The sequence below is a fragment of the Drosophila persimilis genome, unplaced genomic scaffold, assembly GCF_003286085.1.
Source record: "Drosophila persimilis strain 14011-0111.01,24,50 unplaced genomic scaffold, DperRS2 tig00000000-arrow-pilon, whole genome shotgun sequence".
NCBI lineage: Eukaryota > Metazoa > Arthropoda > Insecta > Diptera > Drosophilidae > Drosophila > Drosophila persimilis.
The window spans coordinates 18,159,494-18,184,279 of NW_020825288.1; the positions used below are offsets into that span (position 1 = coordinate 18,159,494).

At 47.4% G+C, this 24,786-nt stretch overlaps 1 protein-coding gene and 1 long non-coding RNA gene across 3 annotated transcripts; one reads left to right on the forward strand and one right to left on the reverse strand.

The window, feature by feature from the left end:
- Positions 1-762: 762 nt before the first annotated feature.
- LOC6588363 (homeobox protein abdominal-A) lies at positions 763-21,997 on the reverse strand. 2 transcript variants are annotated; one of them, XM_002014131.2, is made up of 6 exons: positions 21,954-21,997; positions 20,044-21,083; positions 18,933-19,183; positions 15,691-15,738; positions 2,874-3,097; positions 763-2,761 (listed from the first exon to the last, which is right to left on the reverse strand). In XM_002014131.2, the coding sequence occupies exons 2-6, from the start codon at positions 20,868-20,870 to the stop codon at positions 2,399-2,401; spliced, it is 1,713 nt and encodes a 570-aa protein (XP_002014167.2). In that variant the 5' UTR covers positions 20,871-21,083; positions 21,954-21,997; the 3' UTR covers positions 763-2,398. The 2 variants fall into 2 exon arrangements, with proteins under 2 accessions (XP_002014167.2, XP_026847554.1); XM_026991753.1 differs by lacking the exon at positions 21,954-21,997 and having other exon boundaries at positions 18,933-19,180; positions 20,044-20,174.
- Positions 21,998-23,665: 1,668 nt separating this feature from the next.
- On the forward strand, positions 23,666-24,510 carry LOC113566391. The gene is made up of 3 exons (XR_003409071.1): positions 23,666-24,066; positions 24,124-24,213; positions 24,263-24,510. It is a non-coding gene; the product is annotated as an uncharacterized LOC113566391 (long non-coding RNA).
- The last annotated feature ends 276 nt before the right edge of the window (positions 24,511-24,786 follow it).

Consider the following 24,786-nt stretch of genomic DNA (forward strand, 5'->3'; position numbering starts at 1 on the left):
CTGTGAGGCTGGGTGAGTAAACTTTGTTGGTTAGTATATATCGATTTATCGGTTATCGATTTGGTTGCTACGTATATATGGTCTTTGGGTATTAGGCTAATATTTAGATTGATTTCAAGTTCTGGGGCCGTGGCAAGTGGGACCCCGTATGGATGGGTTCTTGTTGCAGTTGTTTCCCAGTCGCCAGTCGATGGGCGAGCGCGCTGGGTGAGGTGAGTGAGTGAAACAAAGGTTGTTTAATTGTAGTTATTTTCGCATTCATTTGAAATCGCATAAAATTATATAATACACAATTCGTCACAACTAAACTTAAACTAAAATTAACAGAAGTAATTAGCATTAAGGTTCAAACAAAATATTAAGTATGCGCTAATTTTCTATGCCATCCGAATGAGTCGAAACTTAAACCAAAACAAACACATCTATACATAAACGAAAACGGAAACAGAAACAAAATTTTCTTCAATCGGTCTTGAAAAAAGGCAAAAGGTTGTCGCTACCCATTAATATCACTCGAACCAATGCAAAACAGGGGGGGCAAAGCAGACCTGAAGAGGTGTCCGTGCTCCTAAAGCGAAAGATGTGCGCGGGGTGGGGCATGCTGGTTGGTGGTGGTGTGTGGAAAAGTGTGACTCGACTTTGACTGCATTTAATGTTAACATTCTAGATACACATACACTTAGTTATTTATACATACACATAAAGTTCATATTGTATATATTTTTAATATATATTCATATATGTATATTTATATATGTATATTTGTCATTAATTGTTTATGTAAATATGCGCTTCGGTTGTGTATAATAAATAGATCTTGACTTTAATTCAATTTGCAATCCTCAAAGATTATGCTAGGTAAATTTAATTTCGGGAAGTGGAAATCTACGTATATGGGGTTTTTCCGCCTTCTCTCGTAGATGGCATACTCGTACTCTCTGCACTTCTCTCCCACAATCGTCCTCGTCCTCGATAGTTTGTCTGTTGTTGCAACCTTAAGCTAATACGTATTTCAGAGTTTTCTGTTTGTGTTTTTCTTTTTGTTTTTGTAGATGCATGGACCTTTGCGCCTCGCAATCAATCAACGTCTAGCCCAATCTAGTACATCACTTAACTGTAGTTAATTTAAAATTTTAGTCACTGGCAAAACGACAATTTATTTCTTAGCTTCGTCTGAGTCCTCTTTCTATATATTTCAATGAGTTTTTTTTTCGTGATTTTTTGTTATTATTATTATTACGTATTTGAAATCGTGATTATGCTTTTGGTATGTTGCATACCGTTGTTCGTTCTTACAACTTTTATATATGGAAATATTTGCGCAATTTGTTTGCATATTTTCAGATGCTACCGATCGAGACGCTGCGATCGAGTTGAGTCGAATTAAGATTAATATGGCATTGAAGAAATCATTGTATACAAAGCGTGGGCGGGGCACACAACAAAATACGGCAAAAACACACGGTAAACACCTCACTTAAACAGAACAGGAAGGGGTTTTCGAAGAGTCTCGACGTAAACAAGGATTTCCAATAAATAGGTAAATAGGTAAATACAAAAGGTACGCTCTACGCTCTAACACTAGAAGTAAGTATCTTTAAGCATATTCATATATTGTGTACTCATGTCGAACTCCTCGTTAAACATAGTCGAACGTGGCTCTATATCGTACTAGGTAATCCTACAGCAGTCGCAAATAATTTTACAGTTGAACTCGACTCGTTACCCTGCCCACCGCATTGGCTGAACGGGAACGCGGGTAAGGTGGTTCTCTGACTATTAAAAATCGCTCATTTCGTCCGTAGATCGCGTCTCCTGGAAACTCCTCTTTCTTCTTTTAAGCATATACCGCTAACGCTATTCTAAGTAGTTCATGTTATCTATTATCTATGAATATTAGCATGTTGCGCACTTCAGCCCATATCCGATTCGCTGGGGTGGAATTTGATTGAACGGCCATCCACTAGGGGTTGAAAGAGAAGAAAATGGAAGAGGCTCTGTAGAGCTGCAGTAAAATCGAAGGTGTGGCTCTGCCTATCAAATAGACAGCACCACCCCATGAAAGCTCGGGAAATCTGAGGATGACAGCACTCGAACCACTTCACCCCATCGCATCGGATCGCATCGGATCGCATCGGAGCCACAGTGCGCGCTCATTGATTTCGCATTCGTGTGTACTGTACGTATTTCTGTATGCTTAATTGAATTTATATCCATTAAATGTAGACTTATGTAACTATTTACTATGTAAAGGTTTACGTATTTTAGTTATCGAGTTTATCTTTCGCTTTCTCGCGCTACTCAGACGAGGAGACGAAAAAGAACGCCGAACGGCGGTGGTGGCGTGGTGGCGTGGTGGCGTGGTGCTAGTGGCGGAAGATTGGCTGGCGGGTGCAGCTTACGAGTTGACTTTACTGACAGCCTTCAGCAGATCGTGGTTGCTCTTGTCCAGGGCACTCATCATTCCTAGGTTACCGCCGAGCCCGCCACCAAGACCGGGACCGATTCCGGCGCCGACACCCACGCCCATGCCCAGGCCGAGCTTGAGATCGTTCTGGCCCACGACGGAGTGGTGCAAATGGCCTGGATTGTGTGAGATGATCGAGTGGTGGTCCTGCTGCTGTTGCTGCTGCTGCTGGTGCTGCTGTTGCTGTTGCTGCTGCTGCTGCTGTTGCTGCTGTTGCACTTGCTTGTTCTGCTGGGCGGATTTCATCGTCTCCTGAGCCTTCATCTTCTCCTGCTCCTCGCGGTCGCGTCGGGCCTTAAATGGAAACGAAAACACAAGGAAAAGGGTTTTAGCTTTCCGCTCGAAGGTCGGTCTCTAGCCCACTGCCAAAATGAGAGCTCTGGAGAATCCTGGGGGATCGACTCACCTGCTCGTTGATCTCCTTGACAGCGCGCAGCTCTTTCTTCAACTTCATGCGACGGTTCTGGAACCAGATCTTGATCTGGCGCTCGGTCAGGCAGAGCGCGTGGGCGATCTCGATGCGGCGTCGCCGCGTCAAGTAGTGGTTGAAGTGAAACTCCTTCTCGAGCTCCAGCGTCTGGAAGCGCGTGTAGGTCTGCCTGCCGCGGCGGCGAGGGCATCCGTTGGGGCCTGTGGGCGGGAGAAAGAACAAAGAAAGTCACGTCAGTCACGCACTCACACTGTCTGGCTGTGCATTGGTATGATAATGTTGTTCGGCTTCTTTGGGGCTGCCTTTTCTGGCAACTCTTAACGAGTCGCAGACGCTGTCAGACAGGCGGGAATGGAACTCTGCCTCGGCGTAACGGGCTGCAACACATGTCACGCGTCGCCGCATGATTTTTGCCTGGGTCTGTGGATGGGGATCGGGGATCCGGGATGGGGAGTTGGGAGTTGGGAGCGGAGAGGAGATTGCACTGGCTGGAAATTAAGAGCCAAGCAAACAGTTTGTCTAACAATCATGCTGGAACACGGACTGGAAGGGTGGAGAGATCTGACGTCAGCGACAGAGCAGCAGCAGGCGCCCCAGGACTTGGGCTCCCCGGGAAGCAGGCTGACCCTGCGCTGATTCCGCCTTGGATTGCACGCAGTGCATGGAAGGGTGAAGAAACACACCGGCTCCCGCTGCGGCAGGTCTCGCCGCGGTGCCCAGCAGTATGGCCCTGTGTTTTTGACTCGGTTTTCCGTTTTCCTACGCTCCTATGCCAGGCGATTCTTGTGTTATTTTCTTTTTTACCGATTTTCCACGCTACCTGTGCGAATTTTTTGCGCGACGGTGCACAGGCTCCGTGTTTATGTTTCGGAAATCAAAATTTCGCTATCTACAAATTGCTGCCGCATCCTCTGGATCAGAGCCTCTCACTTTGGGTCGACCGCTTGCCGTTTTATGGCTTTTATGTCGTGCCTCTCTCTCTGTTTTTTGCTTTGTGTCGAGTTTTTCCTGTAAAAGGTTTTCGTGTCGGCAGCAATTTTTTATGGTTTTCAAGTTGCGACTTTCCCACTACAACAACATTCGAACCGAATAAAAAAAGGACAATTTTTGCGTAATACTGTGAAAGGTGCATCTCTTGCGATTCCTCGTTGCATTTTCAGTTGCAGCTGTAAATCATTTCGGGTTTTCAAACCTATGCATTTTTTATGATATTCGGCAGTTGGCAAAATATTGACGGATCGATTGAAGCCGTGACATGAACGGGCAGCTCTACCTGTGCTGTTTACCAGCTCTGGTGAGTCATTCCCAGATAAGACAAGGTCGGAGACGACAGTAAAACCCCCCCACCAGTCCGAAATCATTTCAAGTTGATATTTTTAATTTCAGAAAAGCTTCCGGGGACCATTCAATCGATAAACATCCAGATGCTGGCTGGTACGAAGTCGTCTGGACCCAGTCGGGGAAAGCCAAAAAGCAATTTGAATTCTAATCAAACTCCAGCTCCTTCTTGGGGCATGAGTGGGGCAGGAGTTGCGGAATACCGAACTAATCTAAATTATTTACACGCTACAATGAGCAGCTACAATTCGTCCCATAAATCACGACTCCCAGGACACACGCGCCCCTAAACGAGATTTACGAGCCCCGCAATGGCGGCTGCGACGCGCAGGTGCGAGCGAGACGGCTGCAGTGCGCACAGGAGTGATGGAATCCAACATGGCTGCCGCGGTGTCTGTGTCGGACAGGTAGACACACGCACACAAATACAGAGTGAGAGAGCGTCTGTATGGCAACGAATGTGCTGACAGAGCAGAGACGGGGGGAGTTCAGTGGTGAGTCGGCGCAGGCAAACCGGAATTTTCGAGAGAGAGAGATAGAGAGAGAGAGAGAGTGAGAGTGAGCACACATAGCAGCAGGAATTTGCTATTGATTTTCCATTGAACCCGGCCAGAAAGGCATTTTCACTCAATACTCATTTTCAAACTGGCAATCAAATCATGATTCGAACGCAGAGACAGCTATGGAAGAGACGAAATTCCACATTTTAAAGAAAAATATCAACTGAGTCGAGTTTGTGACGGTCAGTCCATCGTGAGGTCTTTTAGGGTTCATTCATATTGATAAATCCTATTGGACATAAGGAAAACTACGGGTGGAGTAAATATGATATCAGACAATCGGGCTTGCTTGAAGATCGATTCGCTCTCACAATATATTTTCCTAATATCTCGATAGTCGTGACAGTCGCTGAGCAGATATCGCATGACTTTGGAGCCGCATGCACGGCGGCTGGCCTAACCGGTTCGTTGCACAATTGCGCAGAAAACCATTTCCATTTTCCAATTAAAAATCAATTAGCGCGCCGTAAATCGAGTCTAAAATTGACTGATATGGCTGCTCCTGGCCCGAAATGCAACAAGTAAACAAATCAGCGAGCTAGAACCAGAAACAGACAGAAATTCCAGACGTAGCGGCGTTGGCCAAATAGAGCAAGAGGCACAATCGAAGTCGAGTGCCGAGTGCCTGTTTTGGAATCAGAATTGAAATCAGAATCTGATTAAGACTGAAGAGCGTGGACCCGTAGCCGCACTGACGGGGAACGACAAGACGAGATGGCCGTCCCAAGGCGCCGCTGTCAACGTTGTGAATGGGATTTGGATGGTTATGAGAATGGTTATGGGGATGGGAATGGGAATGGGCCCAGACCCGGACAGCGTCTATAACAATGACATTAACAATTAAAAATATTAATAATCATAAAAGTAAACGTAATTGTTCAATAAACAGCGGCGCGTATAAATAAGCGCAGAAACATACGAAAACGAGGCACAGAAAAAAACAGCGCAGACCGAAACTTATGATGACATAAAAATCATAAAAACAATTCACAGCGTACAATAAAGATACACAAACACACACAGACACACGCCCAGTGTGAAGGTGGTCTAAGCGGGGGGGAGGTGGAAAGCACCATAGTTTATATGGGTGTGAGTATTTGTATCTCTGTCTGTCTGTGGCGTATCTACATACAGATATCTGTGTGCACTCGAAAGTGGTTCCGTGGGGACGTTGGCGGGTCCCGGTCCCCGGTCCCCGTTCCCCGTTCCCGTTACCCGCCTCTTTTTCAAGCGACACAAAATTGTACAATAAACAAACATTCATTTTGTTGTATTTCGTGTTTAGTGTTTGCCTTCTATTCCCTCTCTTCTTCCGCTCCGCTCCTCTAGCCTTAGTTTTTTTTGGAAAATAATAAACAAATGTACATATCGCTTGACACAGAACTCCGAAACATTGTGGTCAGGCCCCAACCCCAACCCCAGCCCCAACCCCAACCCCAACCGCAAGTTGTGTAAATACTCTTACCCGTAGCCCTGTTGTTTCAGTTGTGGCAATTAATTTGAATTCTTTGTCGGGCCTAACTGTTTGCCGGCCCATAAATTCCTGATTTTGCTGCTGTTGACCAGCCGCGAATTGGGAACCGCGAATTTTCCCGATACTCCGCTCGCCTGTTTGTTGACTTTTGGCGCGCAAATTTTTCTGTGCTTGTCTTTGAACAGAATTTGGGTGAATCTTGGGAGGTTTTCTGCACATTCGGCTGATCTCACATGTGGGAGCTTGAATGAGCTTGAATACTATATCTTCACTGGAGACCGCCCAAAATATAGGGAGTGAATGCAACAAAAATTGATGAAAATAAATTAAAAAAGATTTTGATAAATACAAATTCTAATATCTGTGCTTGAATGCAGAAAAAACAAAATTTTGGAGTATGTATTACTGTGATATAGGATTCTATCTTTAAAATCTACCACAGACCACAGATATATACATATATATGTATAAATGTATGTAGATATTCAGCCCTGCAAGGTCTTAAAAGGAGGACAAATATTTCGAATATTTCGAATACGATAATCACATTCATAATTTTTATTGATTTATCTAACTTTTTCAACCGCAATTATTTTCTCTTTTCCCGGAAATCGTGGTTCCAGCATATATGTATGTACACCGAAAATACGAATACACATACATACATACATACGTATGTATGTATGTATGTACAAATGCTTATTCACGCCCTGGTATATTTGTCTGGTTTTTGGAGAAGCAGAAATCTCGCTTGTGAATTGTGTGTTCGTGGCTGGTTTGGTGTGGTATGTTTTATGCTGATTTGTTTATATTTGGTATGAATTTTCGAAACTAACTTCCCGGATGGCATGCTGAAAGATATATAAACAAACGGCAGACATTTAACATGCCCCAAGATCCACCCATACGCACATAATACGCTCACAGTCACGCTCATACATATCTGTACATGCACGCAAGTGAGGAATAGGAATTTTGTTCTGATGGCTACGAAATTTCTGCCGCGTCGATTTGCCGGAGCTCATAGCTTCCCCAAGCTGGGGAGCGGGCCGAACGATCTTTCGAGCATTTAGCGCAAATTGCAGTGTTCTCTGGTAAAACGACATCCCCAGGGACCGCTCTACACAGCCCGGGATATGCAAATGCGAGGAGTCCTTGGAGCGGCGGCAGCAGAGCAGCGGCGACGAAGACTAATTAAAGTTTGAAAGAAAAGCCGCTTAAATGCTCTTTGACAAGGCTCTCGGGCAACATCTGGCGCCTTTGTGCGGCTTTTAGCTGGGGGAGGCAGACCGAGCAGAGCGGGGGATGTGAGGGTGGGCAGGTAAGCGCCGCCATTAGCTTGTGCTCGACCCGGGGGTGGCAGCCGGGAAGCGGTCGAGGTGGAGGCAGGGGGAGAGGCAGCTCCTGGCTGCCATTGCAAATAATTTATGTTTATTAAATTTATTTAAATTTAATCAGTTGCGCGAGCATTTCGTACGCCCAACCGATGCCGAGGGGAGGGGGTGGGCGGGCCAGAGGGGTGTGCTTTGTGCTCCTGCATTGGGGTTGGAGCTGGGGTTGGGGTGGAGGAGAGGCAGTAGCTGGGGGAGGCTTTTGCCTGCAATTTATGTGCAGCGCATTGGCAATGTTGTTGTCTGTGCCATCAGATCCGCCACACCCCCCGTCCTCTTCGCCCCCGGCAGGCCCGAGTGCCAGGATTGCTAATTGTGTGCTTAATCTTGCAAAATATATGGGAAGCTACAGCCATAGCTGTCGCTGTCTGCTGCCTGCTGCCTCTTCTGGGACGGGGCCAAGAAAATTGGCAACAAATGTTGCAACTACTCGTGCCTCCCATTCGCCCCGTACAGCTCCTGGGGGATTAATATATTCTCATCAAATATTTCACGCCATCATTGGTTTTACCCCTTGTCGGAATGGACCGAGGAGGAAGGGGAAGCGAATGGACTGGGAAGCATTAGCTTTACTTTAAAGAAGGACTCGACATTGAAATTGAATCAGGAAAACAAAAGGATTTTGTTAGATTAAGGTATAGAAATAGTTGGGGGAATTTATAGAGTCGAACATTTGCTTTGGAATTGCCAATTAACATTTTCAACAATAGTTTACATAATTAATTCCAAGATAATTACACATGGACTAAATTAAAGGTAGTCAGTCATGGAGACTCCTTTGGAATTAATGAAATATTTTCATTAAAGATTACTTGGAAAAATCTGAAAAGTGAGACGAATCATTTTCAAAATCCATATGCCACGAATAAGTACAATCTTTTCCGAGCATCACCTATCGATGGATAAATACTTATGTTTTCGCAATTTTCTATTCTTTAATCAATCGCTGAATGCCTCTCCAAATCCAAACAGACCACAACACAGCCCTCACCCAAGTCTCACTCGTACTCGCACAGGACCAGAGCCATGGCAACATGGTAACAGCCGAATACTCACTTTTTCTCTTTCAGCACAGCGAAATGCGAGAAGGAAACGGGAAAAGAGACAGACTAAGAGAGAGAGAGAGAGAGAGAGAGTGTGAGAGACGGCGAATAACGGCAACGGCAGCCATTAGAGCCATTCACCCTTACTGTCTTTATGGCATTTTTAATCTCGTGGGTGGTTGGCGGCACAACCTCCACCCTCTTAGTTGTACTCTGCCTCTGGTCCCCCCCCTGCACAACGGAGACGGCATTTTTTGCACGCACTGCAAACACGAGGGTGTGATAAGACAAAATACCCGACATAAATGTGAAAAATATATGGCCAAAACTGAAAAGGGCAAAGGGAAAACGGAAAACGGAAGAAGCCCGCCACAGAACGGGCAGGAGCCAGTATAGTAGGAAGGAGTGGTAACGAAAGGAATGGAAAGAAGCCAAATCAGACCTTTGTAGCCAGCCTCACTCCCCACTCCATCTCATCTCATCACACCGAAGTGGTTTCAATAAATTTCTTGGCCCAGCCGAAGAGGGAAATGTGGAAATGGGGCTGGTCCTGGGTCTGGGTCTGGGGCTCAACTAATTTCGGGTGGGCGAAGAGGATGGAGGACGGCAGCGGACGGACAAGACAGCTGGAGCATTTGTAGCGATGGCCTATAAATGGCATTAGGCGTCTAGAATTGGTAATCCGAAAGATTTTTGCAAACGGCGTCTGCGATGTGCTTGACAGCAGTTGTTCTGTGCCTCTGCCGCTGCCTCTGCGTCTGCAAGGGAGCTTCCGGCACACACGTGTGGCCAACTGACCGCAACTTGAGCACCCTCAGTGCGCCCCTGTCTGGGTCCGTGTCCGTGTCCGTGTCCGTGTCCATGCTTGTACGAGTATTTGTCACTTCCCGGCTCTGCTTTGGGCTGTCTGTGCGCCTTAATTTAATTGCAAATGAAAGGCGTTCATTTTAATGTGCTCCGGCTGCGATTCAAATCGCCGCGGATCGATGCGACACAATCAACGGCCATTCGATAATCACAATGAAGTGGCGCCAGAGCGACTCTTTGTGAGGGTATGTGTGCATGGGAGAGTGTATCTGTGGGGAGCGCCTCTTTGTTGGGTTCATCAACACTTTTCGGGTCCTTTGTTTGCGATTTCCTCGGCTGTGGGAGGAGAACACAAAACAAAGGGCTAAGGGAAACTTAATCTTTGGCTTTGCATAAATTGAATACTCTTCTGCGGTTTTACTCGTAACGAAATTACGATCGATTACGCGATCAGTGAAAACTAAAAGGGAAAATGTCTTACCTCTAGCTCTTTTTTATGAGATTTCAGGTATCCCCATTGGATCATTCCACCAAAATGACAAAGTTCAGATACCCTTTCGCCGCAGAGAGACAGAGAGGGAGGGAGGACAAAAAAGGTTCAACAGCAGCAGTAAAATAACTGCAATTGGCCTCGTCTTGCCCTGTGGACGCCTCATTGGCTTTGGCGCTCGGGAAAGGCGAGGAAACTGAATTGAAATTGATTGCCTTCATTGGCTGCCGTTGCCGTTGCCGCTGCCGCTGCTGTTGCTGCTGGCCGTTTCCAAGTTCATTTGGTCGTTCTATGAACCTTGGCAAGCATTATATCGACTTTTATTGAAAATACATATAAATTGAGCCAACTGCTTTCGACGGCGAGCAGAACCCATCGAATTTTGGTATTGTTTGGTTTGGTGTGGTGTGGTTTTCTTTCGCCTTTTCCTTTTTCGGTTCGTTTTCCCAATGCGTTCACGGCCCAGTGCGCACGGGTCGGGTCCGGCTGGAGCTCGGCCCGACTTACGAGTATTCCTATTTGGTAAAAACAAACACGAATTCCAAATTTCTATTCCTATTCCAGTGCTGAGCTTGAGCAGATGTCGGCCATAACTTAGATTGCGTGGGCCGACTGGAAACGATGACGTATTAAAATGCCATTCCCCCATCCCTACCCCTACCCCTGCACAGACCGAAAACGTGACACTTAAACTCGTATAAAAAGCATCGATCGATCGATGCGGGTTCTATATTTACCTAGGCGTGCACATAATTCATGCTTATCCCGGGTCCCCATACCCCAGCCCCATGCCACAGCCACAGAGTCAGAGCCCCAGTCCCTGGGCCCGCGGATACAAAATTCAATATGCGCGGGTCGCCCTGCAGCGAACAATGCACTCCACAGCACTCCCCCCACCTGGTCTAGAGTCCCCCTCTGTGATGAGGTGTGGTCCTGTGGGCTCCTGAGAAATTGATTGTTGTGTGATTGCCTGCTCCCCGTCGCATTCCCAGTTCCATTCCCGGTCCCGGTCCCGGCTGAGCTAAAAGTCGAAGTCGCGGATGGACCTCAAACCACAACGAGCGTCTTTCGTTTTTTCCATTTCCTCCGGCATTTTCGATGGCTGACAAACTTGATTAATGGCTTACGCACACAAGGTTGAGTTGGTCTTTTGTTAATGGCTGCATAAGAGTCACTCGGGAAAATGGTGGCTGATGCGACATGCTACCCGGGAGCCCCTCCACGATCCTAATCCCAGCAGCCTTTTGTCCTCGACAAGTTTTATTTCTTGGCATTGTTGAGCCCTTTCAAGTTTGGTCTTTACAAAACTACGAAGCTCTCCAAAAGGCTCAGAAATTACCTGAATGGCTTCATTAGGCGCTGGGGAGAGAGGAGCAAGGAGAAGGCTTCTCACAGTGAGAAGAACTGGAATAACGAGTTCGTCCAGGGCAGGATTTTGGAATACAATAGACGTGATTGGAATCTAGGGAAAAATCCTCGAGATCGCATAATTGGAGAGTGAAATGATGGAACAACTAAATCGGAGATGTTCTACCCCCAAACTACAAGGAATTAGTTGACGAGAGTTCAAAACATTCGATTCTGAGAGGATTCTGAGAGGGGAAAAGACGCAAGATATGCTTCTAGCCTTGGTTCTGGCCGTCTCAAAAGAAAATATCTTCAAGCTCTGCTATTGTCCAAGTAAATGTTGATTCGGGTTATTCTCTTCTCAGAGAACACATCCCAAACTATTAAATCTGATCCCAACGAATTGCCATGAGGAAACTCCCTCCGAAAAGCCCTACCTGTGTGCTCCGTTCACTGTAAACTGTAACTACTGCAAGTGCCTCGTAACCAGCCACATTTCGAAATGGTTATGGCGCATCAAGAGGAACGAAGTGCATCGTAAACACTATAATCTCGGCAATTAATCAGGACAAATGATACATTTAGCAAAGAGAACCGCACAAAGAGTGCATTAACCGACACCAAGAGCGACTTGTATAATTCCGCGATTAAATTAATATTAACTGTGCGCCCTCTTCAAATTAATTTCAACCTCAGGAGGGGCGTCTTGGGAACGGAAACGGAAGGTAGCACGCAGGGCACGCGAAACAGACGAACAGACGACACAGAAAACGGGAGGCGGAAAAGTGGAAATGTGGAAAATTGCAAATGTCGCACGACAGAGCGGACTTCAAGCCCAGTTCTAAACGAAAGACGATTCGTTAAATGAAATATTTAAATTAATGAAAATTAACAAACTTTGCCTACAAAAGACAAATACTTATGCGGATTCCCTCATATGTACATATATGTGAGTATATTTAACAGGGGAATAAACTCTGAATGAATATGATAGGAGGATGGTGGATGGTGGATAGAGGATAGAGGGGAGCTTCAATTGTCTGTGGAACGTGTGCGCTTTTAATTTGATTTCGTCTGCGCAAATTTACATGTATACAGGACGAGCCATGGAACGCGCCAGTCTGGCTGCCATTTTGTTCTTGTCTGTGGCACTGTCTCTCCCTCTCTCTCTCGCTCTCTCTCTTTCTGGCTGTGATGTGTAATTCAAACCCTTTCGCCAATTTGCGCCACTTGGGCATTAAAACCGCAGATTAACAGCCGCACGGGGCAGTTAAAAAAGGGCAGAGCTCCGCTCGCACTCGCAGAAACGTGTCATTTCGAATTTTCCGCCGCCGCAAATGAAAAAACAACGACACGAAACGTGCCGATAACACGGTGTCGCACATGCCGCTCTCCAGCCCATCCTCCCCCAAGGGGAGACGGGGAGAGAGCGAGCCAAATGTAAATACACCAACACAAAATAAAATAAAATAAAATAAAGAAAAAACGAAAACAGAAACAGAAACAGAAACATGGGGAAGGAAAACACCAGAGAATCGGAAATTAAACAAAACCCGAAACGAAACGAAATGGAATTCGCTTATCGCGCCTCATAAATTAACCCTTGCAGCCTGTCCATGTCCAGGCCCACTCAGTCCGAATCGCATCCACATCCACATCGACGTCCAGGTCCACACCACAGATACAGCCACACCACAGATATGGAATACATATACATACATGCGCCACAGACAGTGCCGTTGAGTGGTCGGATAGGGTCTGGCAGGGTCGTGGCCTGTAGCGACGTTTATCTGGCCGGACGGAGATGCCGGAGACGCTTCGCCACTGACATTGAGAATCAGTAGTGCACAGACAGATCCCGATCATGATTGAATTCCGAATCATGGGTCGGGAGACTGGGTAGTAAATGAGAGATGAGAGACCCCCACTATGATTCCTGCTGACTGCTTGGTCACTCGTCATGCTTGTCATGGGCAATAATTATGGCAAGTAAAATTAATTAAAATAATTAATTTTGTTATTTCGATCGCACAGATCGCAATGGGGCGAATGCGAATGGGTAACCCAGGGGTAGAGATGGTGCCGAGATAACGATTTGAAATGAATTCGCCTCCACTTTTTACTTAAATTCTCATCAATATTAAAGATTCGATTCTGTGCGCCCTTTGCAAGACAATTGCCTCCAGGAAAAATTCCTCCATGCAGATTTTCGCAGAAAATATTGCAACCCAAGCCCCAGCAAACTCAGCAGCAAAAAACGCAATCTGTGCAGAAGTACAGAAGTGAAACTGCAGCTCGGGGAGTTAATTACTTGTCAAACAGCGGCTGTTAGTACTGTAAATTGGCCGAATGACTCCGCTCAACGCCAGAGATTTATTTACAAAGCAAACACCAGAGGATCACCAGCAAGCAGAGGAGAGGAAGGAGGAGTGATCAGGGGTCCGAACCCACTCGAATATCAAGCGATCTGTGACGTCGAAAGCAGAGCCATGGCACGTTCCGCTGCGGGTCTCAGCCTCACCAACACCACAAGCACTAGCACCAGAGTCGCTGCGATCCTCACTCCGGTTTCAGCCCTGGCTGCGGGGAATACTCTTTTCCCAGTGGCGGTAGAGTACAATTAAACGGTTCGCAATTACATGCTACAGTCGTCAAAAGGAAGGGCACGACTGGCTGGTGGGCTACTATGCGTATGCGCAACGCAATCACTAAATCGGGTTAGCTCGGTCGAATCAATAAATCATGGAAGCGATCCACACAATAACAATCATTTTGGACACCTATTCACTGTAGTACCACCAAATCGGTTGATTACTTTTAAAACTTTCGATCACAATATAACAATTAGCAGTGACAAATTAAAGGCTCCGCTAACAAGCAGTGGGTACTCGATACTATCGATTTTTAATCAGAAATGCATTGGATTCGAATAGTAATTTGCATCTATATGGAATTCTTGAGGCTACTGGTGACTTATCAAGCAACGATTCAAATGAACTTTCATTCGATAGTTGCTATGCACATTGGAATCTTCTAAAACTTCCACTTAATCGCATCAGCAAAGTATTGACTATCCCATGAATTTTGAAACTCTATTTTACGACACTTTCAGGTCGTTAATCAATTACACAACAATTACAATCTGCAGTTTCGAATATGTAGCTATTCAGTCAATCAATTATAGGGGAGTATTATGGGACTGTGAATGCCGTTTAATGACTGTCCATTGTAATCGACAATCGCTACCCGTGCTTATGGCCCCACGGTTCCCCCGATTGTGTGTCTGTCTACACATTTATTGTACTTGTACGGCAATGTCGTTGAACTAATTGTAACGAGCTGTACAACGTACAGACTGAGATTCGCTAAACAATCGAGCTGCGGCAGCATAATCAGCGCCATTATCTCAGATCGCGCCCATTAAACGGGGATCGGGATCGGGATCGTTTGTTGCGGTGCTCGTTGCGGTAGTCGTAGTCACCATCCCACCAACAAAATCTTGATGATCGTTATGCACGGCGCAAGACCATGCGTAAAATCGTAAATAGTTCATAAAATGACTATAAAAAACCATTTAACGACGCCCAGAGCAACAGGCTGATCGCTGATCGGCGATAGGACCCGGTGCGATCGGTCGAATCGATCAGTTGAGTGGAACTGAGCGAGTTTTTTCCGAGCCGAGCTCCTTAATTGTTATGGGCATCACACACAGTAGCGCTGTCGAGATTTTGGGGGGCCTCTGCGGCAATCGATCGTCCATCAATGTGATTTACGGTGTTGGTTTGCTACTTGGCAGCTATTGGCATGACTGAGTCAGGCAGGTCTTCTTTGCCACTTTCACAGACAAGCCGATTAGCATAGAGAGCGTACCCATGCAGTCTGCAGTCGGCCAGACCCCGGCCGGCTGCCAGTTGCTCCTTTCTTTCTTGAGCGATTGTCGGGACATTCGCAGGAAAATGACTTCAGCAAACAAAGCGAATGCACAATGGCTGGACAAGGCGGGACAAGGCAAGGATTTATGACAGGCAGGCCAGGACGGCGGTGAAAGTCGCCGAGTCAAGTCAGCAGGAGCGAGTGTCGAATGAGGAAAGCGAAGAACCGATTACAGCCGGCTGCAGTGGTGCAGGGTGCAGGGTGAACGGTGAAGGGTTTGGCGAGTGAAAGCCGGAGGGAGGGCGGTAGGTAGTGACTTTTTAAGATGCTCTTCAAGGACATTCCGGCATTAAAAAATGAAAATTTGCCCATATTCCTCGCTTGGTTAGGCGGATAACCCATTAGTATCCGCATGCTGCGGGCGGGCCAGGGAATTAACTTCAAGGGTTTCCGGTAATTGCGGTACTTACCATTAAAATCGCCGCAAACGACGCGCTCGAAGGGGCTTCCCATCCAGTCTGCAAGAGAAGAGAGTAAAATAACGGTTACTTTTCGGCTGTTGGTAATTTCTTTATATACGCAAAGGATTCATATGTTGCTAATGTAAAATTCCGCGCCCATAAATAGATTGCTACAACCTTGAGGGGATCAGGCTGGGCAGCAGACTTCAGTGATGATCTCTCAGATCGTGTTCAACGGCCTGCACGGCTACCCATCCCCTTCTTCCATTGGCAGCCTCCATAAACCACTCAATCGGGCCGTTTTGAATTTAGTTGTCAGCGCCATCGAAAAAAATCACAATTGGCTGGGCTGGGCTGGGCTGGGCTGGGCCCCTGCAATGAGTGGACCACCAGCAAAGTGAGCCTCTGGCCTGTCCGACCAGTTCTCACTGGATCGGCATCGGCCACAGCCAAAGTAGACCACGTCGAAGGCAGAGTCGCCGACTCCTCCGCCGAAGCGACGCCTAATTAATAAGCAGATGAGAAGCCGCTTGCCAGCGCTGGCGCATTTTTAATTAAAATACACAAATTTCTGTGCATTCGCCCCGTCGTTGCTGCCACTTTATTTGACACACGGACGAACGGAGGGACGAACGGACAGACAGAGGGACAGACAGAGGGACGAACGGAGGAGCAGTCGCTACTATGCACAAGCCAGGGCTGGAGCGAGTCTCGGGACCGTCTTCTTTGTCGCATTGATGATTGCCCAATTTATGGCCAGCAGCTCTTATCTCCAGACATTGGCAAGGCAGCATTCGGTGCACACTGAGGCAAATCTGCACTGGGAAAAACGTTTCGCAGCTACGACATTTTAGAGATGGATCTTTGATTTTTTGTGTTTTTTTAAAAGCGTGGCTGATGAAAATATTTGAGACGGGCGCTTGAGCTGGCAAATACGTTCTTAGAGTCCCTCGCATTGTTTCCTCTGCTTTCCATATAACAGATTTGCTTTCCTTTCCTTCCAGTGGACCCTACCCCCAACCCCCCCGCCGTACAGCGCGTGCCGGGCTTGCAAATTTCCAGTGCTGTAGTTGGAGAAACATCTCTGCATTTTCCTTCCAGACGGGCTGCGCTTTTCCAGATAATTAAGAAAAGTTAACCTCTTTGCTTTCTTATCAGCATAATCAGGTACAGCCACTCCGCCCCCTCCTCATGCCACGCCTCTGGCGCAGCACACCATTCGTTGCAAGCTGCAACATTGTTGACGCTGTTGCCCGAGTCGGTTGGGTCGGTGCAACGATGTGAAAATGAAAATTCATTCAGACGCTTTGGCGTAAAATATTAAAATTCATTAGTTAAATTGCATTTGGCAAGCATTCAGCTGTAAAACGTTGCCGTTGCCGTTGTTGCTGTTGCCGTTGCCGTTGCCATTACGTCCGGGTCTTGGTCTTGGATGTGGTCTCTGGGTGGGTTTGGAGGCTTGGCTGGCATCGCTGGCAAAGTGAAAGCCAGCACCGGACGGGGGCAAAGAGTTGATGGTGGAGCAGAGGCGGCAGGGACATGGACAATTCTTGCGCGACTCCATCAAGTCCCGCGATTCACATGCAACTGCATGGATAAATGCATGTGTATCTATGTATTTCCGAGAGTGCACAGTGCACAGTGTGCAGGGGGGCGCGGGGGACAGGGGCTGGCTGCGTCTACGTGTCGTGCACTTGGCTGCCATAATGGCGTCATGCTCGTATTTACTTTCATCGCAGCCAGTCGTCGTTGTCGTCGTTGTCGTCGCAGTCGTCGCGTCCTCTATGATCTCGTTGACAATTTTATCGTCTTTGTGCTGTGAGCGGGAGATATGCAAAATATCTCATTGTGCGGAATACCGTTTATCTTCGGGCCCGGTCGATGCAGATGCCAGTGCCGATACCGATGCGGCGGGTTTTTTCTATGGCCCGGCTCTGCTAACCCCGCGACTGGGTCCAACAGGTTTGGCTTGCAAATGGTTCTATTAATTATATAAAAGGGCATATCGAAAGCAATTGCGATGTCACTATATTCCACCCAACTGGCCTTTCAGTTCTTTAATCGAAAACTGCATGAATGATTGAACGCGTTCACTATTCAGTTCATCTTTCAATGCTAATCTCAGACAGATATAACCATCCATCCTCCTGCTAACTGAGTGAAGAAAATGTGCCCGTTGTGTTCGCAAATTTATTTCATATCTACCACATTTTGTATATCATTTTCATATGCCTCAAAAGTCGAATACAACCGCAATTATTCATGCTTTTAATTCACATGCTATTGCCATAAATCCAGGCCGAGTCCGAGTCCGAGTCCCAGCCATTCTCGGGCAAATGGATCGCTCGATGTGTGCTCTATTATGGCGACTGATGTGCAGTTCATAACTCAGGCCAATTGACAGTCTATTCATACGTTGTCTGCCATAACTCAGAAGGCATTCAACCCGAGCCGCCTGGGGAAATGTGAAGTCGTTCGATTCCTCCGTCTTTGGCATCGTGGAAATTGAGTGCAGTGCTGGGAAATGATAAACAAGTCTGCCTGTCTTCTGTGCAGAAAGGCGCGCGAAAATGAGCGGATCGCGTAAATTAAAGTGACCCACATATATTCCGAGCGGACGTTGTACGAGCGACGTTTGCCGCATAAAAAAAAGATCGCCTAAATGTATCTGCATCTCTCTCTTTGCGCGTATCCGAGACTAGTTTGTATTCGTGGGGGCACAGCTGAACGTGGTGTGTGTGTGTGTGTGTGTGTGTGTGGCAACCTTGAGGCTATTTAAATTATAAATCGACGCGCCGAACAGCACAGCATACCACGAACACACACCAGAAGAGAGGGGCATTTCAAACTATTTTCATATTCATTTTTATCTACTGCCAACTTTTTAGCTCTTTGTTCCCGTGTTGGCCCTTCTGTCCCTTATGGACCGTCGTCCCCCGTCGCCCATGAGAGAGAAGCATTTTGTTTTGAATCTGAATCGGACGGGGGGAACCCGGTTGGAAGACGTATGCGAAATAAACGACTGGGAAGTGCCCCGAAAAGTGTTCATTAGGCTTCGGAATTGGATTCAGAATCGAAATGGAATTGGAATGGGAAAACGTTTTGCGCCACGTTTATCTAATGTTTATATGAGCCCGCGGCCATCGAGGTGTGAATTCCCAGCCAATGCCCGACTGAGTGCTTTTGATTTATGCAGATCTTGTGTACACAGTGTCGGATAAATGGATTCATTCGGCTGGGCCGTGACTCACCTGTGAGCGTCATCCAGGGATACCTCGGCAGATCTCCAATGCCGCCACCAGCCCCGCCGGCCCCAGGCACCACCCCCGAGGAAGGCTGAGTGCAGGCGTTGCCGAGAGGGTCCACGCCCATGGCCCCGGCGTTCGCGGCGGACACGGCCGAGGCGGCGGCTGCGTGCTGATAGAATTGTGCGAAGCTGGCGGACGCCGATGCAGGTACGCTCATCGACTGGTAGCTGTTCATCACGGTGTCCGTGTACCTGCTGCAGAAGAAGGAAGAAAAAACGCAGAAAGAGCGAAAGAGAGAGAGAGAGAGAGAGGGAGAAAGTCGATTAGCACGAGATCGTGTTTGTTTTCCTGTTTGCTTCCGGCACAAGAGGCCAAAGTCAAATGCAAATTGAGCTGCCCTAGCAGTCACCGACCAACCCTGACCAGCCCTAACTGGGCCCATTCCCACTCCGACTGCGGTTGCCTCTAATTGCACACTAATCCCCCACACGCCCACCCAGCGGGAACACGTTGTAACAGGCCAATATGCAAATGGCCGCAGCGGAAGGCGGAAGGTCAACGTGCGTGCGAATCTCGTGGCCGGCGACAAATGGCCACCAGCAGCCACCGCAGCGCTCTAATTGTCCCATTCCGGCCGCTCTTGACGGCCATTCGATGGGAAGGCTCAATGGGCACCAGCACCCGAGGACCGAACCGATAATTAGAGCACATTGGAAAGGGATTTGTGGTTGCGGTCTGTGGAGGTTTTCTCGATGGTTTCTCTGGGCTTTTCCGCTTGACAATCGATTCGGGATTTGCGTATTTAAGTTTTCGAGGAGTTTTATGTCAGGAGCCAAGGGAGTTCTTGTATCTCCATGTATCAGAATTGGTGGGGAATGATAAAGATATCAGCCCATGCCCAAATGGTAATAAGTATGTTGGAATGGATACATATCCATTGGTTCGAGAGTAGTATATCGGACAGAAAGGATACTCAATAAAAGTCAGTTTTTATATAGTTTAAAATAAATGGGTGAGTGGGAATGGACACTAAGTTGAGAGTCTTAAGTTTCATTCAGACAATGAAGAAGAGCAGAATAGAACACATCTATAGATAGAAAGATCGTGGACTCACCCGCAAGACTTGTCCTCCAGTCCGGAGAAGCCGGCCATGCCGGAGAGTCCTCCATGGCTGCTGGGGTGGTTTGACACGTACGGATACATCTTGCTTGTGGGGATCGCAAACGAGGAGCTGGCCGCGGCGGCGGCGGCTGCAGCGGCTGCGGCGGCGGCTACGGAGCTGGCCGCGGATCCGGGCGAGTTGTCGTTGAGGCTGCGGTGCAGCGAGGAGCTGGCCGACGGCGAGGGGGAGCAGCTGCTGTCCCCGGTCTGCGAATTGCCGGCCGAGGGCGGGGTCAGTAGCAGTTGCTGGTGCGCGTGGACGTGCGAGTGGGCGTGGGCGTGGGAGCCCTGGGAGTTGACGGCGGCCGCGGCGGCGGCTAGCTTGTTGATGTGCTGCTGCTGCTGCAGCTGGAGGGCAGCGGAAAGCGAGGAGTACTGCGACTGCGACTGCTGGTGGAGCTGCTGTTGCTGGTGCTGCTGTTGCTGGGCCTGCTGCTGGAAGAGCGCCGCGGAGGAGGGCGATGAGGACGACACTGGCGAGTGGGAGGACTGGCTCAGGTGTTGCTGGTGCAGCTGGTTGCCCAGGTGCAGGGCGCTGGATCCTGGCGAGAGCGATCCGGTCTGCAGGTGAGGGCTGAGGTGGCTGCTGCCGCTGTTGGTGCTGCTGCTGGCGGTCGCCGAGGTGTTGGAGCTGGCTGAGACGGAGGCTGCGGCGGCGGCGAGGGCGGCTGCGACGGCTGCTGATGACGAGGTTGGGGGGGTGGTGGTTAGGTGCGAACTGATAAATGGCTGGAACTGTGGGTACTTTGGCAGCATACTATCGAAAACAAATTTTGACATTGCACATATCTTGCTCGCCGGCCGAGAATCGCCGAGTCGTCGAATCGTCGAATGCGTCGGAGTCGAGTCTGTTTTGGATGTTTTATTTTCTTTCGAGTCTGGGACTAGGATCGATTACTTCTGGGTATATTTTGTTCTTGGAGGTGTTCCGCTCCGCTTTTTCTATTTTATTTTTTTCTAGCTTGAGTCCTTTGAGTGGCTTGAGTAACGATTCTGAATGGATCGGGGAGTAACTAGATTGAATATTTATGTTTTGAATATTTGTTCTCTTTAACAAATTTTGTTCGAATTCAGCTGCGAAAAACGCTCGATCTTTGGTTATTAAATTGTTGGATGTTTATTCTCTCAATCAGATTTATGCCATTATAATCCAATGGGAACGGCACTGTTCTGCGTATAAATCAGGCCACAAATTGATCAAGTTAAAGTGCACTAAAAATGCCATAAAGCAGGGAAAATAAACTTGAGATCCACTAAAATTTGTGATAAACAAAAACCGAATACACCCAAAAGAAAAGCTGACAATTTAAAAACGTTCAGAGAAGAATACACTCAAATACGATATATACGATTATACGTGCGTATATATATGTTCATATATCAGAAGAGATGGTTCGAAAAATATAAAAAGAACATTAGCCAAATTGAATATGTTCGTTCAGATTGGACATAAATCTCTCCGACGGCTGCTTTAAATCGCATTTCTATAGACTTTTTCTCTCAACAAATGTTCCCAGCACGATGCCAAAGGGTTAGTAGAACTACTTGGGGTTGCGGTTGTGAGGGGAGTGCTATCTCCTAGATTAGTACACTATATATGGGAGGCAAAGGAGTTAGTAGACTTTAAGAGATACGAGAAAAGATATAGAGAGTGGTGTAGAGAGAAGAAACTTTGCCATTTTCCCGAGTTTGTTCTACTTGTAGACTTTCTAGTCTTGCAGAGAGTGAGAATGCATTTCGTTACCTTTCAGAGCTCGAGTGGAGCTCTCTATTAAATTGGCTTGTGTTTTATTGGAAAGCGCCTTCCGATGGGCGAGCAGGTTGTATTTTTTCAATGCTTTTCGGCCGAAATTGAACACTCACAACGAAATTTGTTAAATTTGCATATGGTTTCAGGTTGCCGTGTTGCTGCAGTTGCTGTGGTTCTGGTTCTGTTTCTGTTTCTGTGGTGTGTATGGGTGGGGACATTTATTTGTTGTAAAAGCAATTAAAATGCGGCCATCAATTACGCGGAAAATGCACGGGTGGGGAGCTGGAGCTGTAGCTGTAGCTGTAGCTGGCCTGCCGTCGGATGATTTATAGGCGCGGGATTTAAAATGACGGCGACGGCGACGGCACTCGAACTGGGACTCGGGGCAGCGGCAGCCCTGGCGAACGCGTTATGTTTTTACGGCTATTGGCTATGATTCACAGCGCTTCCTTTTACGACTCTTCAAGTGCGTGTGTGGTGCGGCTCGGTGCTGGGAATGGGGGAGAAAGGCTTTCTCTGGCTCAGTTCTGCTTTAATTACTTTGTTTAAAATGCCGTAAAACACTTTGCTCTCTCTCTCTCTCTCTCTCTTTCTCTTTGGCCCCACAGGTAGACGGGCGGCAGAATCGAACTCTCGAACCTTTTACGATGTCAACTTTATGACTTTTTAATTTTTATGTACTGCACACACACTTGTTTTGACAGTTTCTTGGGCCACGGTTTAATTTTTCATGGCTTTCGGAGTGTCAGTTTTCCCGATCACCTTCTGATTTGGCATTATATTGTTTTACTATATTCCAGAGGACGAATGTCGGGGCTCGCTCTGTTTCGTTGGTGTGTTTCGTGCCACTATAAACTATAAACCGCACTATAACAGTTAAGTGACAATAAGACGAGCCCGAGTACAAAATAATAATAAACACGGCGAATCGGAAACGGAATCGGAATCAGTCGAGTGGAGGCTGGAAGGCTGAGCGTGGAGCGTGGAGCTTTGGCGATTGGAGCTGAGTGCTGAGCGAGCGCTGTTCCGCAGACACTACTGCGCGCCACGATAATAAATATTATAATAAAACGAAATTTTTAAAAGAGTATAAAAATTTCGTGTAATTGGTAATTCTTGCTGCCGGCGTTGACAGAGCGGCAGCAGCAGCAGCAGCGGCTGTGGCTACGGCTGAGGCTGAGGCAGAGGCAGAGACTGCGGCAGAGACGCGACTATGACGACGGGGGCGGCGGCGACGGCGACGGCGACGTGGAAAGCGCGGGCGCTTTTGGAGAGTTTGTCTGTCTGGACGACTGGTTACATGCTTTTCCGTGCCGAGAGAGTGCCGCGACGGCCGTTGTGGCGTTACGAGCAGCGAAACGTTTATGGCGCAATACAAAAGCCATGCGAGCGTTCTTATGGGCCGCTGGATGCTGAGATGCTGAGGCAGTGACAACAGTCCGCGTCCGCCAGCAATTCATTTCAAGCACTCTGCCGTTGCGCATAAACACACGCATATCGCATATGCACCCATACACACCGCACCGCACTAGCGCTTTCTGCCGGCGCCGACGGCGGCGTCGGCAATAAGAAAGATGGCAGCGCTGCTGGGCACATCGGGTTGTCTCGCTCCCTCGCACTAATGGCGAAGCTGAGACTCGTGTTTTCTCTCCCTGTCGTTCTCTGTGCCATGATGGCCGTCTGAAAGAGAGAGAGAGAGAGGCGAGCTGAGCGAAAGAGCGACACTCGACGAGTGACTTTTGAGTGGTTTTGCAGTTTGAGCTGTTTCGCGATTTTATGTTTATGACGTGAGAATGCGAATTGAGCAAAACTTTCTGCTCGCCTTTGCGTGTGCAGCAGCATCTTCCGACTTACGGTCAATCGCAGGTGCAGTTCCAGTTTGATCCATTTGCCAATATATTGGGTGATGCCTGTAGTCAGGCGGCGGAATCGGCATCGACAGCATGGCGGAAGCATTTATCACCCTTCTTGGACACAAGCAGCTTATTCCAAAAAATGCAGAAGCGGAGAGCCTTAGGAATACGGACTGAATGCTCCGAGCGGAAAATTATTTTCAATGGCATCTTAGAGATATACCAAAAATTTGGATTCTGCCGACAACTAAGCTCGGAGTTGGTTGAGCCCTGTCCGCAGGAGAATCAGGGGTACTGGTGCCCAAAGAATGCCGGGGGTCCTATGTACGACTGCATCCGTGATCGCAATAGGTCCGAGGACGAAAAAATACTGGTATATGCAGCAATCCTAATCCGAATAGTTTCAACAAAGGCACTTTTCACCAATCAGAGAAGAACAAAACAGAAAGAGAGGAGAGCTGCCAAGAGGAAGCTAGAGGAGGAGGCGACAAGTGTCGATTAACTCTTAGCCCATTAGATGGTATGGTATGGATCTATGCGGTGGCTTTCATTAAAATCTCTATTTATAGGTTTCCTGAGCCTTGCCGATAGAATGCTAAAAACAACAAAAACAACAATCGGAACAACAGTACTCCAGATACTCCTGCCGACAGAGCTCTTTAATGTTCATTATATAATTTGTATACCCATTATTCGAAGAGTTTAGATATACATATACCCAGAAGGAAGTGTTTCCGACACTATTCTTGATCAGCATCAAATTTTGTATTTTCTTAATTTTGTGCATTAAATTTTTCATCTGCTCAGCCACAGTGGCTTCTGAGTTATACGAGTATGCGATTTGCTTTTCTTAATACAAATTAGCCTAAATTTAGTCGCATCAAATTTGTATTTTCTTTTTTTATTGCACACAAAAGTGCGGATCTCCGCGATAGAAATCACGAAAAATCCATAAATTCGAGAGATGAAAAATGCCGACTCGGCAAAAACTCATTTCTTCTCCTTTAGTTTCGACCGCCGCCTTTTGTTGCTCTTCGCGTTGACGCCTTCTCTCTCTCACTCTCTCGCATTCTCGCATTCTCCCATTCTTTCT

What these genes read in the sequence shown, in the direction of transcription:
- LOC6588363 (XM_002014131.2), bottom strand. Translation starts at nt 20,870, where the DNA reads ATGTCAAAATTTGTTTTCGATAGTATGCTGCCAAAGTACCCACAGTTC. An exon ending in TCCCTGGATGACGCTCACAG is followed by an intron (nt 15,739 to 18,932) that starts GTGAGTCACGGC and finishes CTTCTCTTGCAG; the next exon opens with ACTGGATGGGAAGCCCCTTC. An exon ending in CGTTTGCGGCGATTTTAATG is followed by an intron (nt 3,098 to 15,690) that starts GTAAGTACCGCA and finishes TCCCGCCCACAG; the next exon opens with GCCCCAACGGATGCCCTCGC.